The following is a 17,043-nucleotide window of genomic DNA, read 5'->3' as shown; positions in this document are numbered from 1 at the left end:
CACTTCCCCCTCCCCTAGCCTTGTGGGATGCTTCTCCCAAGACTAACTATACAAAAATGAGTAAAATGTGATTTCATTAAATACCCTCAAAACAGGAAAGTGGGCTATATTTAAGTTTGTTTCTTTCAACTTTTTCTCATTTCTACTTTAGGGTTTTTCTCTGAAATCTCTCTAATATGGGTTTATTTCTCTAGGAGTCTGTTGTTAAAAAGACTTTTAAATAAAATTTAAAATCGTTTCTCTAAGATGAATGATGATTCTTAGCAAATTCATCCACATGCTCCAATTAATGGGAAGTGGGGGGAGGGCAACGTGCATGGGCGAGAGGACACAAGCTCAGCCTCCACCGTTAGTATCTTAATGGAATGTACAGCTTGTCCCACTTGCCTGAATGTTTAATTTGTAAGTAGAATGCGCTCCCTTCTCTTTTTCCTCATTGATTCCACATAGAAAATGGTTAATTATTGAAGCTTTACAATCGCCAAGCTCAAAGCCTGACACAATATAAAATTTTATCTGCAGTGCTTTAAAAAGTAGAACTATGTGGGCTTTACAGGGCCTTCCATTCCAGAGATTCTACGATTCATCCTTTCTGGCAGACACAATAAGCAAAAAATCCCCAGCTCCAAGTCCCCCATCTGAAAAGAAAACCAGCGCGCGCGCTCCTTACTCAGGGCGGCGGGGCCCTCAGCCGCTTGCCAGTGCGCCTGCGTGCCGGGATCCGCCTCGCCCGGTCTGCGGGCGGGAAGCCCCCCGGAGAACCCGGATGGAACCCGGCGCGGCTGGAGCGGCTGGAGCTGGGGGACGCCGCGGGCGCTTCTGTCTCACCGCGCCCCGCAGGATCCTGCTCGGGGGTCGGACACGAGGAACCGCCGCCTAGACTGGTTCCAGCGCCCGGAGGCTGGGCCCCAGCCTGAGCGGAGAGCGAAGTGTAGCCTGAACGGGCGCCTAAAAGAAGCCCGAGCATCCCTTGGGCCTGCTCCTCTGGCTCGGAGACGTCGGGTGGAGACCGAGCAGAGTCCTCTTCCCGCGCCGCCGGCGTCCTTAGCTCGCCCGGGCCGCCTTCTAAACGCTCCGTCCTTATAATACACCAACAGGTCCTACCAGTTACGAGCTGGTGTTGTTTACATGCATTCTCATAATTAAACTTCCCAACAGCCCTATAAGGTAGGTACCATTGTCCTCCCCGGTTGAGGGACTGAAGCTTGGACAGGTCCCAGCCTAAGTGACAAAGCCAGGATCCCAGGCGTTTGCCTCTGGCGCATTTGCTCAGCTATTGCATTCCCGTCCCTTCTCTCCTGGCTTTTGCTCTTAACGATGTAAAATGTAATGATTCAATCCTCTGCCTCCCTGGACACCCGCACCTACCATGGACGGGCATAGGCGGTGGCCAGGTACAAGTTGGATTGTGTTTGGTTTGGGGTTTTAGGTTTACAACTGCACTTTAGTGTTGTCACTGCCGAAACAGATGTTTTAGCCTTCCTCAGGTGTTTGTTATGTTAATGTTCACTTGTAACTGACTGTTTTTCCTCTAAATTGTGATGCTTTTTCGTATCTACCCTTCATAAATTTGCAAAACATTTTACTCTGTTACATCTGGTCTTTCATTCTGCATCTTTAGATAGCTTTCCACAAACTCTCAAAAGAATCATTCTAAAAACTAATTATGTCTATCTTAGTAAGTAAACCTTTTTGTTTATTTTACTGTTTATTATGGAAATTTTCCAGCATACGTAGAGTGAGAATGGTGTAATGATGTGTACCCATCATCCAGCTTTAGCAGTTACCAACTCAAGGCCAATCCTATTCTGTTCCCACTCTATTGTGTGTGTGTGTGTGTGTGCGTTTGTGTATGTGTGCTGAAGTACTGTATTTCAAAGGAAATCCCAGACATCATTTCACTTGTAAATAACTAAGTCTGTATCTCTAACAAAGGAAGACTTTTTTTTTAACACAACCATACCATTATCACAGTTTCAGTTAACAATAATTCCTTAATAAGATGATGCTTTTTTAATGTTTACATATTTTAGAATATTGTGATTGCTAAATACCACAAAGGAGCAAGTGAAAATTGTGAGTTTCTAAAACACAAGAAAGCCTCTTGGGCGGTAAGTTCATCTTTGAGGATCTTGAAAATTCTTGCTACCTATTCTCCCTTTTTGAGGGGGATGGAGAAGAATACTATAAATGAATTTTTCTAAAAATTCTTTTCCAAACAGGTTAATCTTCAATCAGAAGATACTTGAGTAGCATGAGTAGCATAGTCAGAGAGGGGAACAATGGACTCTAAACTCATCCTATAATGATTTCTAGTGAGAAATCATTTGAAGTAAAGCTTTTTCCTTCACTCCCTCTGTTCCCCAAAATATACATAACAGAATACAGAAAGATAAGCATTTTTTTATGCTTATGTCATCATTTTGTTATCAGTTAGGAGAGGTTCTAAACACAGTTGGCCCATAGTCTCATCACTTGATAAAGGAACGCTTAAGATCAACTCTAAACTGTCTTTACTGACTGGCAGACATCTTCCAATTTTAAACTGACTGATAACAACCATATGGCAGATCAACTTCCTAGTTACATAGAAGTGCACTTTACAACTAGTCATTCTTGGCAGAGCCTCTAGAAAGCTAGTGCCTTAATATTCTTGGCTTACTTACTGTGATTTTTTTTAATGGCCAAAGTGGGCATTTGGATTTAAATGTACTCCTGTTACATTATTTCAGCCACATTCTGTGGCACAGAACTCTGGAAATTTAGGGGATCACTTATTTACGTGGGAGATAGAAATGTTTTCTAAGGTATATTTGAGTCTACCTGTGGATTACACCTTTACTCATTGCTCAGGAGGGAGAAAGAAAAAAAGGCATGTCTTCCTTTTTAGGTCCCTCAACTGTCTTTTTTTTTTTTTTTTAATTAAAATTTTTTTAATGTTTCATTTATGACTTTTCTTTTTTTTTAGTTTTTATTGGAGTATAGTTGCTTTACAATGTTGTGTTTCTGCTGTACAACAAAGTGAATCAGTTATACATATATCCACTCTTTTTTTAGATTTCCTTCCCGTTTAGGTCACCACAGAGCACTGAGTAGAGTTCCCTATGCTATACAGTAGGTTCTCATTAGTTATCTGTTTTATATATAGTACTGCATATATGTCAATCCCAATCTCCCAATTCATCCCACCCTCCCTACCCCACTTGGTAACCATAAGTTTGTTTTCCACACCTGTGACTCTATTTCTGCTTTGCAAATAAGTTCATCTGTACCGTTTTTCTAGATTCCACATATAAGCAATATTATACGATATTTGTCTTTCTCTTTCTGACTTCACTCTGTATGACAGTCTCTACGTCCATCCATGTCTCTGCAAATGGGACTATTTTGTTCCTTTTGATGGCTGAGTAATATTCCATTGTATATATGTACCACATCTTCTTTACCCATTCCTCTGTCGATGGGCATTTAGGTTGCTTCCACGTCCTGACTATTGTAAATAGTGCTGCAATGAACATTGGGGTGCATGCATCCTTTCGAATTATGGTTTTCTCTGGATATATGCCTAGGATTGGGATTGCTGGGTCATATGGTAGCTCTCTTTTTAGTTTTTTAAGGAACCTCCATACTGTTCTCCATAGTGGCTGTACCAATTTACATTCCCACCAACAGTGTAGAGGGTTCCCTTTTCTCCACACCCTCTCTAGCAGATTTGTAGATTTTTTGATGACAGCCATTCTGACCAGTGTGAGGTGAGGTGTAGTTTTGATTTGCATTTCTCTAATAATTAGTGATGTTGAGCATCTTTTCGTGTATTTTTTGGCCATCCATATGTCTTCTTTGGAGAAATGTTAGGTCCTTCAACTTTCATAAGAAGTTGTCATCAACTCAGAAAACGTAACTGCCTGTTAAAGCATTTAGTGTTTACTTAGCAACCTAGAATATCTGTAAGCTAGGAATTGGCCCGAGGATATGTTTCATTTCTCTAAATCTGTCTATGTACTAGGATGTGTATCAGAATCACCTGGACAACTTTATTTTAGATTCTTTTGTCCTACTTTTGGAGATGATGATTTATTAATTCTGAGGTGGTATAGGGACATGTATACTTTCAAAGGGGCTCCCAATGATTGTGATAGGCATCTCTTTGTTAGAGATTACTGTTCTAGGTACTATTCATAAGAATTATCTAAAATGCTTATTTAGAATACAGATTTGGGGCCCCTACTCCAGAGCTAGGGAATCAGAATATCTCAGGGTGGGGTCCAAGAATCTGCATTTTAGCAAGAGACTTATATGATTCCTCCATTTACTAAACTAGAGAACCACTGCCTTCTACATCCTGTTGTACTGTAATGAAGGCTTTTCTTCTATGAGAGAGCTTTTTCTGAAGTTTCAGTAACAAGAATAGTTGTGTTTCTCCTGAGCAACTTGTTTTGCTTTTTTATATGGACAGTGTGAATCATGGACTGATAGTGTGTATCCTGCTTCTGTGTCAAGGGTGGCTTGGTCAGACCTGTTTGAAATTCTCTGCTTAAGTTGTAGTCAAAGCCACTCAAGGATCAAATGGTTTTATAGACCTGTTTAATCCTTAACTATTAGAAAGAACTGGCCACCATGTCAAAATCTGCCCTTCCTTACAGTATTTAGTGAATTACTCCCTTCTCTATACACTAGTTCATAACTGGGGGTGTGCATACATCCTTGGCATAAGATGCAAGGAAGGGGTGGTAGTGAGATGCCTTTTCTGGGGATACAAAATGTACCAGATTTGTTTGGAACATACATCATGGAAAACAAATTAAGCCATAACTGCAATTCATCAATAGAGAATTTATGGGTATTCACAATTTGCATAAGCCCTAATCTCTGGTATGTAACTTGCTGGCAAGGTATTTATTCCAGGGCTTTAGCTGTGAGTTTAGCTGTGAGTTTAAGTTGGACTGTCATGCTGTCATGGCTTACTTTGAATTGACAGGTGGCAGGATATTTCTTGACATGTACGCAGATGACAGGACGGCATGTGATGTGGCTTTGTTTTAATTCAGTTAGCCCCTGGTTTTTAATGTCTGGGTTATATTTTACTTCCAAAGCAAAAAATCTGCGACACCTCTGGAATACTACGTGAGAATTTTGGGGTGCCATGTCGAAGAAACGCAAATGGGACGATGACTATATTCGTTACTGGTTCACCTGTACAACGGAGGTTGATGGAACTCAGCGCCCACAGTGTGTATTGTGTAACTCTGTATTTTCAAACGCTGACCTCCGACCATCAAAACTGTCTGACCATTTTAACAGACAGCATGGTGGTATAGGTGGGCACGATCTCAATAGCCTGAAACATGTGCCAACACCATCCGATCAGAGTGAAACCCTGAAAGCGTTTGGAGTTGCATCTCAGGAGGATACCTTACTACAGGCATCATATCAGTTTGCGTATTTATGTGCCAAGGAGAAGAATCCTCATACAATAGCTGAAAAATTAGTGAAACCTTGTGCACTGGAAATAGCACAAATAGTTTTGGGACCAGATGCACAAAAGAAGCTTCAGCAGGTATCCTTATCAGATGATGTGATCCATTCTAGAATTGATGAAATGAGCCAGGATATCTTACAGCAAGTTCTAGAAGATATCAAAGCCAGTCCTCTTAAAGTGGGTATTCAGCTTGCTGAGACAACAGACATGGATGACTGCAGTCAGCTAATGGCATTTGTGCGATACATAAAGGAAAGAGAGATCGTAGAAGAATTCCTGTTCTGTGAACCATTGCAGTTAACAGTGAAAGGAAAAGATGTGTTCAATCTGTTCAGAGACTTCTTTTTGAAGCATAAGATAGCACTCGATGTATGTGGCTCTGTTTGTACTGACGGTGCCTCTTCTATCCTAGGAGAAAATTCAGAATTTGTTTCCTGTATGAAAAAAGAGGTACCTCATATCGTGATCACACATTGTTTGTTGAACCCTCATGAACTTGTCACAAAGACATTGCCTACAAAACTTAGGGATGCTCTTTTTACTGTGGTGAGGGTAATAAATTTTATCAAAGGGCGAGCTCCAAATCATCGCCTGTTTCAGGCTTTTTTTGAAGAAATTGGAATAGAGTATAGTGTTCTCCTTTTCCATACTGAAATGAGGTGGCTTTCCCGAGGCCAAATACTTACTCATATTTTTGAAATGTATGAAGAAATAAATCAGTTTCTTCACCACCAAAGCAGCAATTTAGTTGATGGCTTTGAAAACAAAGAGTTTAAAATTCACCTAGCATACCTTGCAGATTTATTCAAACACCTAAATGAACTCAGTGCATCTATGCAAAGGACTGGAATGAACACAGTGTCAGCTAGAGAGAAGTTGTCTGCTTTTGTTAGGAAGTTTCCATTTTGGCTAAAGCGAATTGAGAAAAGAAATTTTACCAACTTTCCTTTTCTTGAAGAAATCGTTGTTTCAGATAATGAAGCATTATGCATTGCAGCTGAAATAACAGTGCACCTGCAACAGATGAGCAACTTCTTCCACGGATATTTCTCTGTTGGAGATCTTGATGAGGCAAGTAAATGGATACTGGATCCATTTCTTTTTAATTTGGACTTTGTCGATGATGGCTATTTAATGAAAAATGATCTTGCTGAATTACGAGCTAGTGGCCAAATCCTAATGGAATTTGAGACAATGAAGCTTGAGGATTTCTGGTGTGCTCAATTCACAGTGTTTCCAAGCCTAGCAAAGACAGCTCTAAAAATCCTTATACCGTTTGCAACTACATGTCTTTGTGAGTTGGGATTTTCATCACTTTTGCATTTTAAAACAAAGTCCAGAGGCTACTTGAATATGAGTGATGACATCCGTGTGGCTATTTCAAAAAAAGTTCCTCGTTTCTCAGACATCATTGAACAAAAACTACAGCTACAGAAGTCACTGTAAGCTGATAGACTTTTTTAATGTATCATTTTTAATATATTCTTAATTCCATTGTAAAATTAAGTTATAATTCTGTCTCTTTTATATTTATGATATACCAAATCCTTTAAAAGTTTAGCATTTTTAACTTTTAATTTTCACGTGAGACGTGAAAATATGTTTTGAGAATAAAACCACAAGCAGCGGAAAAGATTAAGTGCTGCTGATACATAGGATTCTTCTAAGTATCTGTTTAACCTTTTGATGTGATACATAAAAAAAGACACTCGAGCACTAGAATATCCAAGCTAAATGGTACAATAGGCTACGAATAGAGCCAAGAGAAAAAGACCTCCCAGAACATGCATCTCATGTTGAAAGTCAAAGGATGAAAATGACAGACTGAGTCCTCCCACATCCTTGAGAGTTGTTTTGGGGAGGTTAATGAAATCAGAAGAGGATTATAAAATGTTATATGAGAGAAGGGATGATCCTAGTTAATGTAAGATTTATTTTTAAATGTATTCTTTGGAGTTAGTCTCACAATGTCCATTCCTCTTAGTTCCTATGCTCTAAATTCCATGACTTTAATAAACATCCTAATACCCTGTTAGTCACTCTTTGTCTTCTTTTAAATTACATCCAGACTCCAAGTCATCAGGGCTGCTAAAGAGGAGATCCCAGAGCCCTATTTGAGAGATTCTAATTTAACTGGCCTGGACAAGATCAAGGATCTTCATTCTTAACCAGCTTTCCATATGGTTCCGATGGATTCTTTGATCCTCTCACCTCATCTTATTTTTCCTACACTTATTTTTCCTTTACCCCAGTTTCCTCACTTATTTTACACCTTATGCTGTATGCATTTTTCTAAGATAGTTCAAAACTTTTGAATGGATCAGAATATAAATAATAAAGAAATTGACATGAAGTCACTGTAGTAATTAAGGGCCACCAAAAAGTTCCCCATGGGAATCTAGGTTAATATACTTTCCTGGATGATAATTTGGCTAGATTTATTTTTAAATGTAAATAAACTAACATTTTTTATTTCAAAATTTAATGTTTTATCCAAGTACAATATGCTCAAGGCTGGAGATGAAATGAGTCCTATAATGAAAAGCCACAGTCCCCTTCCTACCCAGTTACCTTAACCATTTCTGCTTTAACATTTTATGGTCCCACCCATATATCTAAGTAATATGTTATACCAAATACATAGGCCAGTTTTGATTTATCAGATTTAGAAGTTATGTGTTGACTCCTCTAGATAACAGGTAAGGACTGAATTTATAAAACATCCATCGCCTCTCCTACTACTGCCAATTTTTTTGTTATGATAGTACTAATTTTCACTCTTCTGTTGATTCTTCATAGCCCTTTGATTGAGGATTTTTCCCTCTAGGAATTTATCACATGGAAAGAATCAAGGGTATCCACAAAGTTTATAAGGTGGGTAATCATAGCACTTTTGAAATTTTTTTTTTAAACTTGAAGGGGAATGAAGTCCAACTATCAAATTTAGATGCCACTTGAGTACACAAATTGAAGTTTATATTTCCTGCACAAAACTAAACTTTATCACTGTCCATCAAAATGCTTTATCAATAAATATAAATACATGCCTTCTTTCCTATAAAAATATAGTTAGAAAATGTAAGTCCTAATTTTTCCCAGTATAATCTGACATCAAGAGCAGTGGAGGAAATTTCCAAAGCTAATACAGGAATAAGTCTGGAAGAGTATGTATAAAGTTTAATATGTGTGCATATCTAAAGATAGGAAAGAAGTAGGAATGGGAGCAAGGGTATGAATGAAGCCTGGGACCTAACAATACAATAGCAAGATTAGGATGAAATGCCAAAAGCAAACGACCCGAGATAGCCAGTCTTTTGTTAGGTCCACTACAGTTTTCTCTTAGACTGAATTCATTAGTTTCTGCTCTGAAACAAAAACCCAAAGGACACTTTAAAGGAAATGGCTAACCGAGTTTTTAATTCTTTTTCAAATTCTACAACAGTTCATTTTCCCCTGATCAAATGAATGAGACTGCTGTGTCTGATAAAATGAAGAGGAAACTGAGATTTTTTTTTTTAATTTAAAAAATCTCCCACAGTGGTACATATATTGGCATATATAAGTCCTATGTGTTCGTTTCTTTTTCTTCCAAGGAAGACATAATTGTTTTTCTTATATTTTCATAATATGAGGTCGTCGATAAATTGCAAAAAGGAGTCAAGACAGTATAAATAATAATCGTTATGACCAGTAGATGTCACTCTCAGTGCATGACTGGTTGAAAGCAAACTTGCTCTCATTACAGATTTTCCCAAATACCTGATTTTAAACATCTCTAGAAAAGGGATTAGTAGCTCAAATTAAAAATGCCCCACCTGAGCCTCTGGTGGTGACGAAACTGGTGACAACTCTCATGGAGCCAATAACTACCAGACTGCAAGAAATCATTGAGAAACAGTGGGAAAGAGAAGATAAAAAGGGCTTTTTGCCTTAAACTGACTTGACCACGTGGATTTTTGACATCTTGGCTGCTTTCCTAAGCCACCAAAAGCCACTTGAAGTGAATGGATAGGTCAGTGTTTTCAGACAATCCAATAGGAATCAAAACTAAATAGACATATACTTTTAAAGGGTGAACTTTATGATATATAAATTATATCTCAGTTTTTTTTTTTAATAGGGTCTGGATATTTATAGTTTAACTAAACTATAGTTTATTTATATTATAGTCTTTAGCATTAAATTATACCAAAATATTGTAAGCTTGGCTTTAATATCTACCAAGCATTTAGAAAAATTTGAAGCTTTCGAAGGCTACCTTAATTTGAAGGACTGTATAAGGTAATTGTCAAATTCATTGTATTTTGTACTTTATCTTCTGAGAGTACCTTCTGAGAACCTAAGGTTATTTCCCTTTCGTTTCACAGTTTTGTCTACGTCTTATTCTAACACAGAAATGGATTCCAGTCCTGTCTCAGCTACTTACTAGCAGGTTAAACTCGATAGCCCTCAGCATATAGGAATCAAGAGGTCTGGCAGACCCATCTCTTATTTTGCCCTGCTCAGCACTGATTCAATCATTGACTTGCTTCTTTTAATCGCACCCTTATTTTTCTTTAAGGAACTTTCCTTACCCCACTGTCAGTCTGTATGGCCCCATCCTGGCTAATTAGAGTCAGCTCCAGTACTTTTGCTGGAATTAATGGGAAAGATGCTATACTTGCTAAACTAGCAGGATGTGAGTCTGGAGCTTCCAGTGATCAACCTTGCTGCCAGAGGGTGAAGCCAACAGAGACAAAGCCAAGAAAGGGAAAGAGATTCCTTATGACATTGCTTCCACCTCTAAATGCAGTCATACTTTTTTACTTTTCAGTTATATGGGCTAATTCCCTCTTTTGCAGTTTCCTGTCACATGCAACCAAGAGACTTACTTCATATACTTGATTTCCAATCTTACTTATTATGAATGGCTAATGGGAAAGTTTTGACTCCATTAATTTTACTGTGTGATTTTGGACAACTCTTACCTGTCCTGGGCCTCAGTTTTTCTCCCCTATAAGATGAAACAGTTAGACAAGTTTTCTCTAGAAAACCTTTTCATTTTTTTCTACAGAGGTCGTATTTCATTCGCTTAATTTTGGTGGTGTGACATAGTAGAACCTTTCCTAGATATAAACAGAAAAATAGACTTTTTGTTGTTTATTTTTTTGTTTTCTTTCGATTTTTTTTTGTAATGGCATCAGCTTGGTTTCTGGAGCAATCACAGTTCTATGTATCATTTCCTTCTACTATAATTTTGGAGACTTTCGCCCTTTATCAGGCTTTTTATTCTGGTACTGATATTTATCCAAATTTTCAGGAGACCTTATCCCTAATGCTTTATTATGAAAGGTCTCAAATATACCAAAAAGTTGGAAGAGTAATACAATGAACACCCATATGGCTGTTTTCGAGATTCAAAAAGTGTTAACATTTTGCTATAGCTCTCTGTTTATATAAATGTATAGGTATCCATGTATCAAACAGGGTCCGGTAAGATCAGAAACTGTACCAATTTTTAAATAAAAGGAATCTACAGTGAAGAATCATTGGCCAGGTATTGGAGAACTTAATAGGCAAAGGGGGATACTGAGGTGTCACAGAGATAGTAAATGCAGGAAACAGCATCACTAGGGCTAGATGAACAAGAAAAGAGGCTGGCATTATTAAAATGTGAAAGCTTGGATGAGGGGTCCCTTGGAAGTGAGACTCCAGTGTCTGAGGGAGAGGCCCTGCCTGACTGGTATTACTGTCTTAGGAGCTCAGAAGTCTGAAGAATGGGTGCCAGCCTGCAGATGCTGCCATCTCTGAGCATGTAGGATGAGGCTGGCTCTGGAAGTGTGAAAACACTGAACACTTAAACCAGCTGCTGCTCCTAAACTAACTCTCACTGCCAGGGTGAAGAACCACTGCAGAGAGTATACTGTCAGCAGTAGGAAGCAAATGAGGAGGGAGTAAATCCCTGGTCCTTCCTCTAGGTTTCAACCATGTCTCTTGCACCCCTTATTTGCAGAGCCTAACAGAAAGCTAGGTGACAAAGAAATGTACTTTGTGAGGTCCCAGCCCCAGCATGACAAAGCAGATTACAGGACATATAGAGGGTGGGTCTGAAGCTGAAAGACAAGAGCTTGGGTAACCAGCACAGCCCATCTCTTTGGCCAGTCATCCTTCTATCCATAATTGAATTTCTATACGATAAACAGGTTTGTGGTTCTCTTAAGATGTAACTATGCTCTGTACAGATACAGATGCTCTTACCTTCTCTCCAGAGTGAGGAAACACAGTCTCAGGTCCTCAAATTTAGTAACAGTGCCATTAATTATTCTGTTGCCTAATGACTAGCCCCAACTACCAAGGTTTTTTTTTTTTGTGGGATTGAGGGGTATAGAAGAAGTCTCCAGAAGTCACATCTATCTCACTGTTACAGTAAACAATGATAACAAATTGATACAAACCACCCTGAAACTCCTCAGATACACGGTTAGGAAGCGACACTATTCATCAGGACACGCCATGCCTTGACCAGACCAACTTCAGGCCCACTGGCATTAACCCCACAGCACAAGCCAAATACAGTCAGCAGCAGTATCAACTCCCAGTTCAGTGGAAACACTGTTACGTCCCTTGGTGAAAGCATTCCTCCCTTGGGAACCGAGACTTCCAAAATATCAAGAGTCACAGTCACAGCAATGGGAAGCAAAAATACTGTGAATTATTAGGTGCCCATCCCTTGATTCCCAGACCAATGTATTCTGGCTTGGGGGATTAAAAAAAAGAAAAGTATATTCATAGGTTACCAATTCAAAGCACACTTGCATCCTACAAGATAGAACTTTATCTTTTTAGATTCTTTTCTCCCAGTTGCAAGTAACTGAGTATTAAGTAGCTCATTCTATCATTCTAACAGACCAGGTGCCTCTGAGTGATGAAGTACATGACAAGACCAATAAATGCCATAGGTGTCAGTCTGTTACCACACTCTGTTATGAACTGAATGTGTTCACCCCCAAATTCATATGGTGAAATCCTAAGCTCCAACGTGTGACATCTTTAGATGTGCCTTTGGGAGGTAGTTAGGTTTAGATGGAGTTATGAGGGTGGGAGCCTGGCCCAGTGGGATTAATGCCTTTATGAAAGGCTTGCTCTCTCTGGTACATAAAGAAGAGGTCATGTGAGCACACAGAAAGGTGGCGGCCTCCTACAAGCCAAGAAAAGAGGCCTCAGAATTAAACCTACCTTACCACACCTTGATCTTGGATTTATCAACCTCCATAACTGAGACGTTTCTGCTGTTTAAGCCACCCAGTCTATGGTATTTTCTTATGGCAGCCCAAGCAGACTAACATACACTCCTTTGCTACTGCTTGATAAGATGCAATGTGGTGCAGGGTACCATGACACTTAATAAGGCTGGAAGAAGTATTAAAGACAAAGCCACATCCAGATTGTGTCTTTTCCAGTGAGAGTAAACAGCTGCCCCTTCCATGATAGAAGGGTTCTAATGTAATAAATCTGCCACCAAGTACCCATAACAGGGGCTAAGCTTTGGTCTCTGCTGTTGGCAGGTCAGGCACTCAGCAGGTCAATCTTGGTGGAGGGAAGTCCATGTTGTTGAGCCTCCATCCTTGCCAATGTGGCCATTCTTGTACGTGGGTCCACAGGGCAATCATTAGGATGACTGGAGAGAAAGGCTAATAGCTGCGAAGTACATCACCTTGTCCTCTTGATTATTGAGAGCTTCCTCTTTGTTAATTTAGGTTCAGCAAGGCCATCAGGAAGTCCTCAAGCCAAGTCAGCTGTCACAGAGACCCACATATCCCAGGAATAGGCCTGCCCTAGTATGCCTGCCACTCTCAGTCATTTTCTGGGAGCAGCCCATGGGAAGTGTGAACCAGCCCAGGCGCAGTCGTGAGCGTCAGAGGGCAGCAGCTGGGGCTTTGGTTAATTGTGTTCCCTGTAGTTGTATGTCTGCAGAGTATATTCTCATGGTTGCACAGAGTCCTTTGGTGAGCATTCTCCCAGAGCACAATTATCTTCAATTCTCTGCCCATCGTGAGAGGTCCTTCTGTATATCTCACCCCCAGACCTTCTTGTCACTTGTCTTCTAAGTCTTTTCTTTCCAAGACCCTCACTATCCATCAAACCGTGAGTAACTGCCCTTGAATACTAGAGTTCAGATCTATACTTCTGGATAGTGGTCAGTTTAGACATGGTAGACAACCAAATGTACTGCTCAAAATTCTGCTCCCTGGGAAGATTTCCCTTCAGTAGTATCTTTCAGAGACATACCTGATTGGAGTTGTAGTGCTGCAGGAGTTTTTTCAGCAACCAGCTGATACTAGCATATTGGGCAGAATAAACTGTAAACCAGGCCTAAATTTCTTCCTCCTAGTCAGCTAGTCATAAGGAACTCCCCACGCAGCCAAAGTTACAGACTGAGAAAAAGGAAGCCTTGCAGCAGGAGTAACTGTCAAAGGAATTGGGCCACCTACTCAAGCAATTTGCTTATTCCTTCCGGACCTGCCTGATCTCTACCCCTCATATACCATTTCCACCTCATGGTAGACAGCTGCTGTGCACACTCCAGTTTATGGCTTGCTGGATCACACAGCACCCAATCCCATGGTCAGGTGTTCACTTTTGATGGGGCCTAGCAGCAAACCAGGAGCTACTTCTCAAAAGGAGAATAGTTATCTTCAAAAGAGGGTGTGCACTTGCTTCCAAACCCTAGAGGTCTATGTTTTGACTCCCCTATTGGCATTTGCCAAAAACCCCATACAGAATCCCTATTTGCCACATTCAGGTGTCGCTGGATCTGCCGGGTCTCGAGTGGCAGAGTAGCTAGCACTACAGCATGGGCCTGCTGCAGAGCCTTTTGGTGCTCTGGTCTCCACTCAGAACTGGCAGTGTTACGGGTCAGAGTGACACCGAAATGGGGTATATGTTGCCTCCAAAAGCCAAAAAGGCCCATCAAGCATTGTGCCTCTGTTGTAGTGGCAAGAGACGCAAGGTACAGCGACTTGTCTTTCACCTTGAAAGGACTACTGCAATATAGACAGCAGTATTGTATTACAATAATCAAACTTGTTAAGAAACTGAGATCTTAAATTATTCCCACCACAAAAAGGAAATGATAATTATGTGACGTGATAGAGGTGCTAACATCACTACAATCGCAATCATATTGCAATGTATAAATGTATCAAATCAACATGTACATCTTGGGCTTCCCTGGTGGCGCAGTGGTTAAGAATCCGCCTGCCAAGGCAGGGGACACGGGTTCGAGCCCTAGTCTGAGGAAGATCCCACATGCCGCGGAGCAACTAAGCCCATGCACCACAACTACTGAAGCCCTTGTGCCTAGAGCCTGTGCTCCCCAACAAGAGAAGCCACCACAATGAGAAGCCCGCGCACCGCTACGAAGAGTAGCCCCCGCTCACTGCAACTAGAGAAAGCCCACACACAGCAACGAAGACCCAATACAGCCAGAAATAAATTTTAAAAATCAACACGTACATCTTAAATTTACAATGTTATGTCAAATTATATTTCAACTAAAACTAGATAAATTTTTAAAAAAGGAATGGACTATTGCAACATGCTCCAGACCATTAGCACATCAGAAACTTCACCAAGGTGGATGAGTCCCTGAATTTTTATGAGGTTTATCTCCCACTCTCTGACTCACATGCATTTTACTAAGGCATCTAAAGTACTTGCTTCTACCTTCTTATCAGATGCCATCTGTATGTCATCAGTGAAGTGGACAAATTTGATGATCTGTGAAATGTCAAGATGATCAAAAACTCTGCAGATTAGATTATCACAGACATTAAGTCGATGTAGCCCTAAGGCAGAACTGTGAAGGTGATCTCTTGGTTCTGCAAGGTGAAAACAACCTGCTTGCGGTATTCATTGAAATTGATATAGAGGGGAAAAAAGTATTTGCCAGATCACTAATGGTATATGAGTTGCCAAGGGTTATGCTGACTCTCTTTCGTAGAGATACACATCTGGAACAGTAGCTGCAACTGGAGTCATTATCTGTTAAGTTTACAGTAATCCACAGTCAATCTCCAGATCCAACAACCTTCTGCACAGGAAAAGCAGGTGAATTTAAATGGGGATGTGATAGATATTAAGCCTATAATGGTGGCACTAATCCCTGCAGTTTCCTCCAGGAATGTGGTGTTGATTTTGGTTTACTACCCTGGTAGGGAAGGGAACTTCTAGGGACTTCTACTTGGCCCTTTTTACCATAATAGGCCTCACTCCATGGATCAGAGGGCAAATCTGGGGGTTCTGCCAGGAACTGAGCATATCTATTCCAATTACACATTTAAGAACTAGAGATATAACCACTGGGTTCACAGACCTACTAGGCTCTCTGTAATTTTAGCTTGGGCCAAATACTCCATTCATTACCTGACCACCACCAGTTCTCACTTTGACTGGTGGACCATCGTAGTATTTTGGTCCCAGGAATTAGCATCAATTCAGGGCCAGTGCCTATTGTTTAATCCCTAAAAGATCTGAGGCTTTCCTTTTTTCATAATACTAAGTCACCTATTAAAGACTGCAGGTTTCTGGGGAAGTCTTGGAGGAAGTCTCTAGTATATACTTGTGGCAGTGTCGTGGAGTTCTTAAGGGAACTCAGCATGTCCTTCAATCAAGGGGCTCTGGATCTGACAACTGGCTTAGGTCTGGAAACTGGAGGAGAGGTTATGACTCTCTCTGTAGTGACTTTAGTCAGATTTCTGGGCACCAGCCCTAGGGTTTTTTGTTACATAGATCAAGCAATGTTTTAGTAGACTATCTATTCCATTCCTAGATCTACTGTACCATTTAGCTACTGTATTAGGGTTCTCCAGAGAACAGAATCAGTAGGATTGACTGATTGATTAGAAGGAATTGTCTCACATAATTATAGAGGCTGGTAAGTCCAAAATCTGCAGGGTGGGCCAGTAGGCCAGAAAGCCAGGAGAGCCAATGCTGCAGTTCCAGTCCAAAGACAGCCATCTACAGAATTCTCTCTTGCTTGGGGGTAGTCATTTTGTTCTATTCAGGTTTCCAGCTGGTTGAGGCCTACCCACATTTTGGAGGACAGTCTGCTTTACTCAAAGTCCACCACGTTAAAAGTTCATCTCATCCAAAACATCCTCACAGAAACACCCAGAATAATGTTGGACCAAATACCTGGGCACCTGATGACCCAAATTGACACATAAAATTAACCTTCACAGCTACTATCAACAATCCCTGTGGATCAAAACATTCTGATTTCCATTTTGTCTCTGCTGGGCACTAAGGGCATCCACCGTCTCTCTCATGACTGAACACTGCCACTTGGCCTTGGCCACTCCAGGATCCTATCGACCCCACTGAAATCAGTGAACTCATCTCAGTGGCAGCATCTTCTACCATCATACAAGCCCACAGAGAAAAGCCACCACAGAGATTTCCAAGGATATCGGTGATCTCCTCACTAATGTATTGCTCAGTACCTCAGGGAATGTCCTCTGGGCCCTCTTCAACCATATAGTGGGGGGGGGGGGGGAGTAGTGGGTGAGGGAAGCTCAAAGGTC

The 17,043-nt window shown here is 40.6% G+C and overlaps 1 protein-coding gene across 1 annotated transcript; it reads left to right on the top strand.

The window, feature by feature from the left end:
• The first annotated feature begins 720 nt into the window (after positions 1-720).
• FAM200C (family with sequence similarity 200 member C) lies at positions 721-7,533 on the top strand. Its single transcript, XM_007171434.2, has 2 exons — positions 721-1,167; positions 5,094-7,533. The coding sequence occupies exon 2, from the start codon at positions 5,144-5,146 to the stop codon at positions 6,923-6,925; it is 1,782 nt and encodes a 593-aa protein (XP_007171496.1). The 5' UTR covers positions 721-1,167; positions 5,094-5,143; the 3' UTR covers positions 6,926-7,533.
• The last annotated feature ends 9,510 nt before the right edge of the window (positions 7,534-17,043 follow it).

The sequence above is a fragment of the Balaenoptera acutorostrata genome, chromosome 2, assembly GCF_949987535.1.
Source record: "Balaenoptera acutorostrata chromosome 2, mBalAcu1.1, whole genome shotgun sequence".
Classification (NCBI taxonomy): domain Eukaryota; kingdom Metazoa; phylum Chordata; class Mammalia; order Artiodactyla; family Balaenopteridae; genus Balaenoptera; species Balaenoptera acutorostrata.
The sequence above is the reverse complement of the archived record's forward strand: the minus strand, read 5'-3'. Positions and strand labels throughout refer to the sequence as shown.

Coding starts and splice junctions, on each gene's coding strand:
- FAM200C (XM_007171434.2), top strand. CDS start 5,144: ATGTCGAAGAAACGCAAATGGGACGATGACTATATTCGTTACTGGTTC.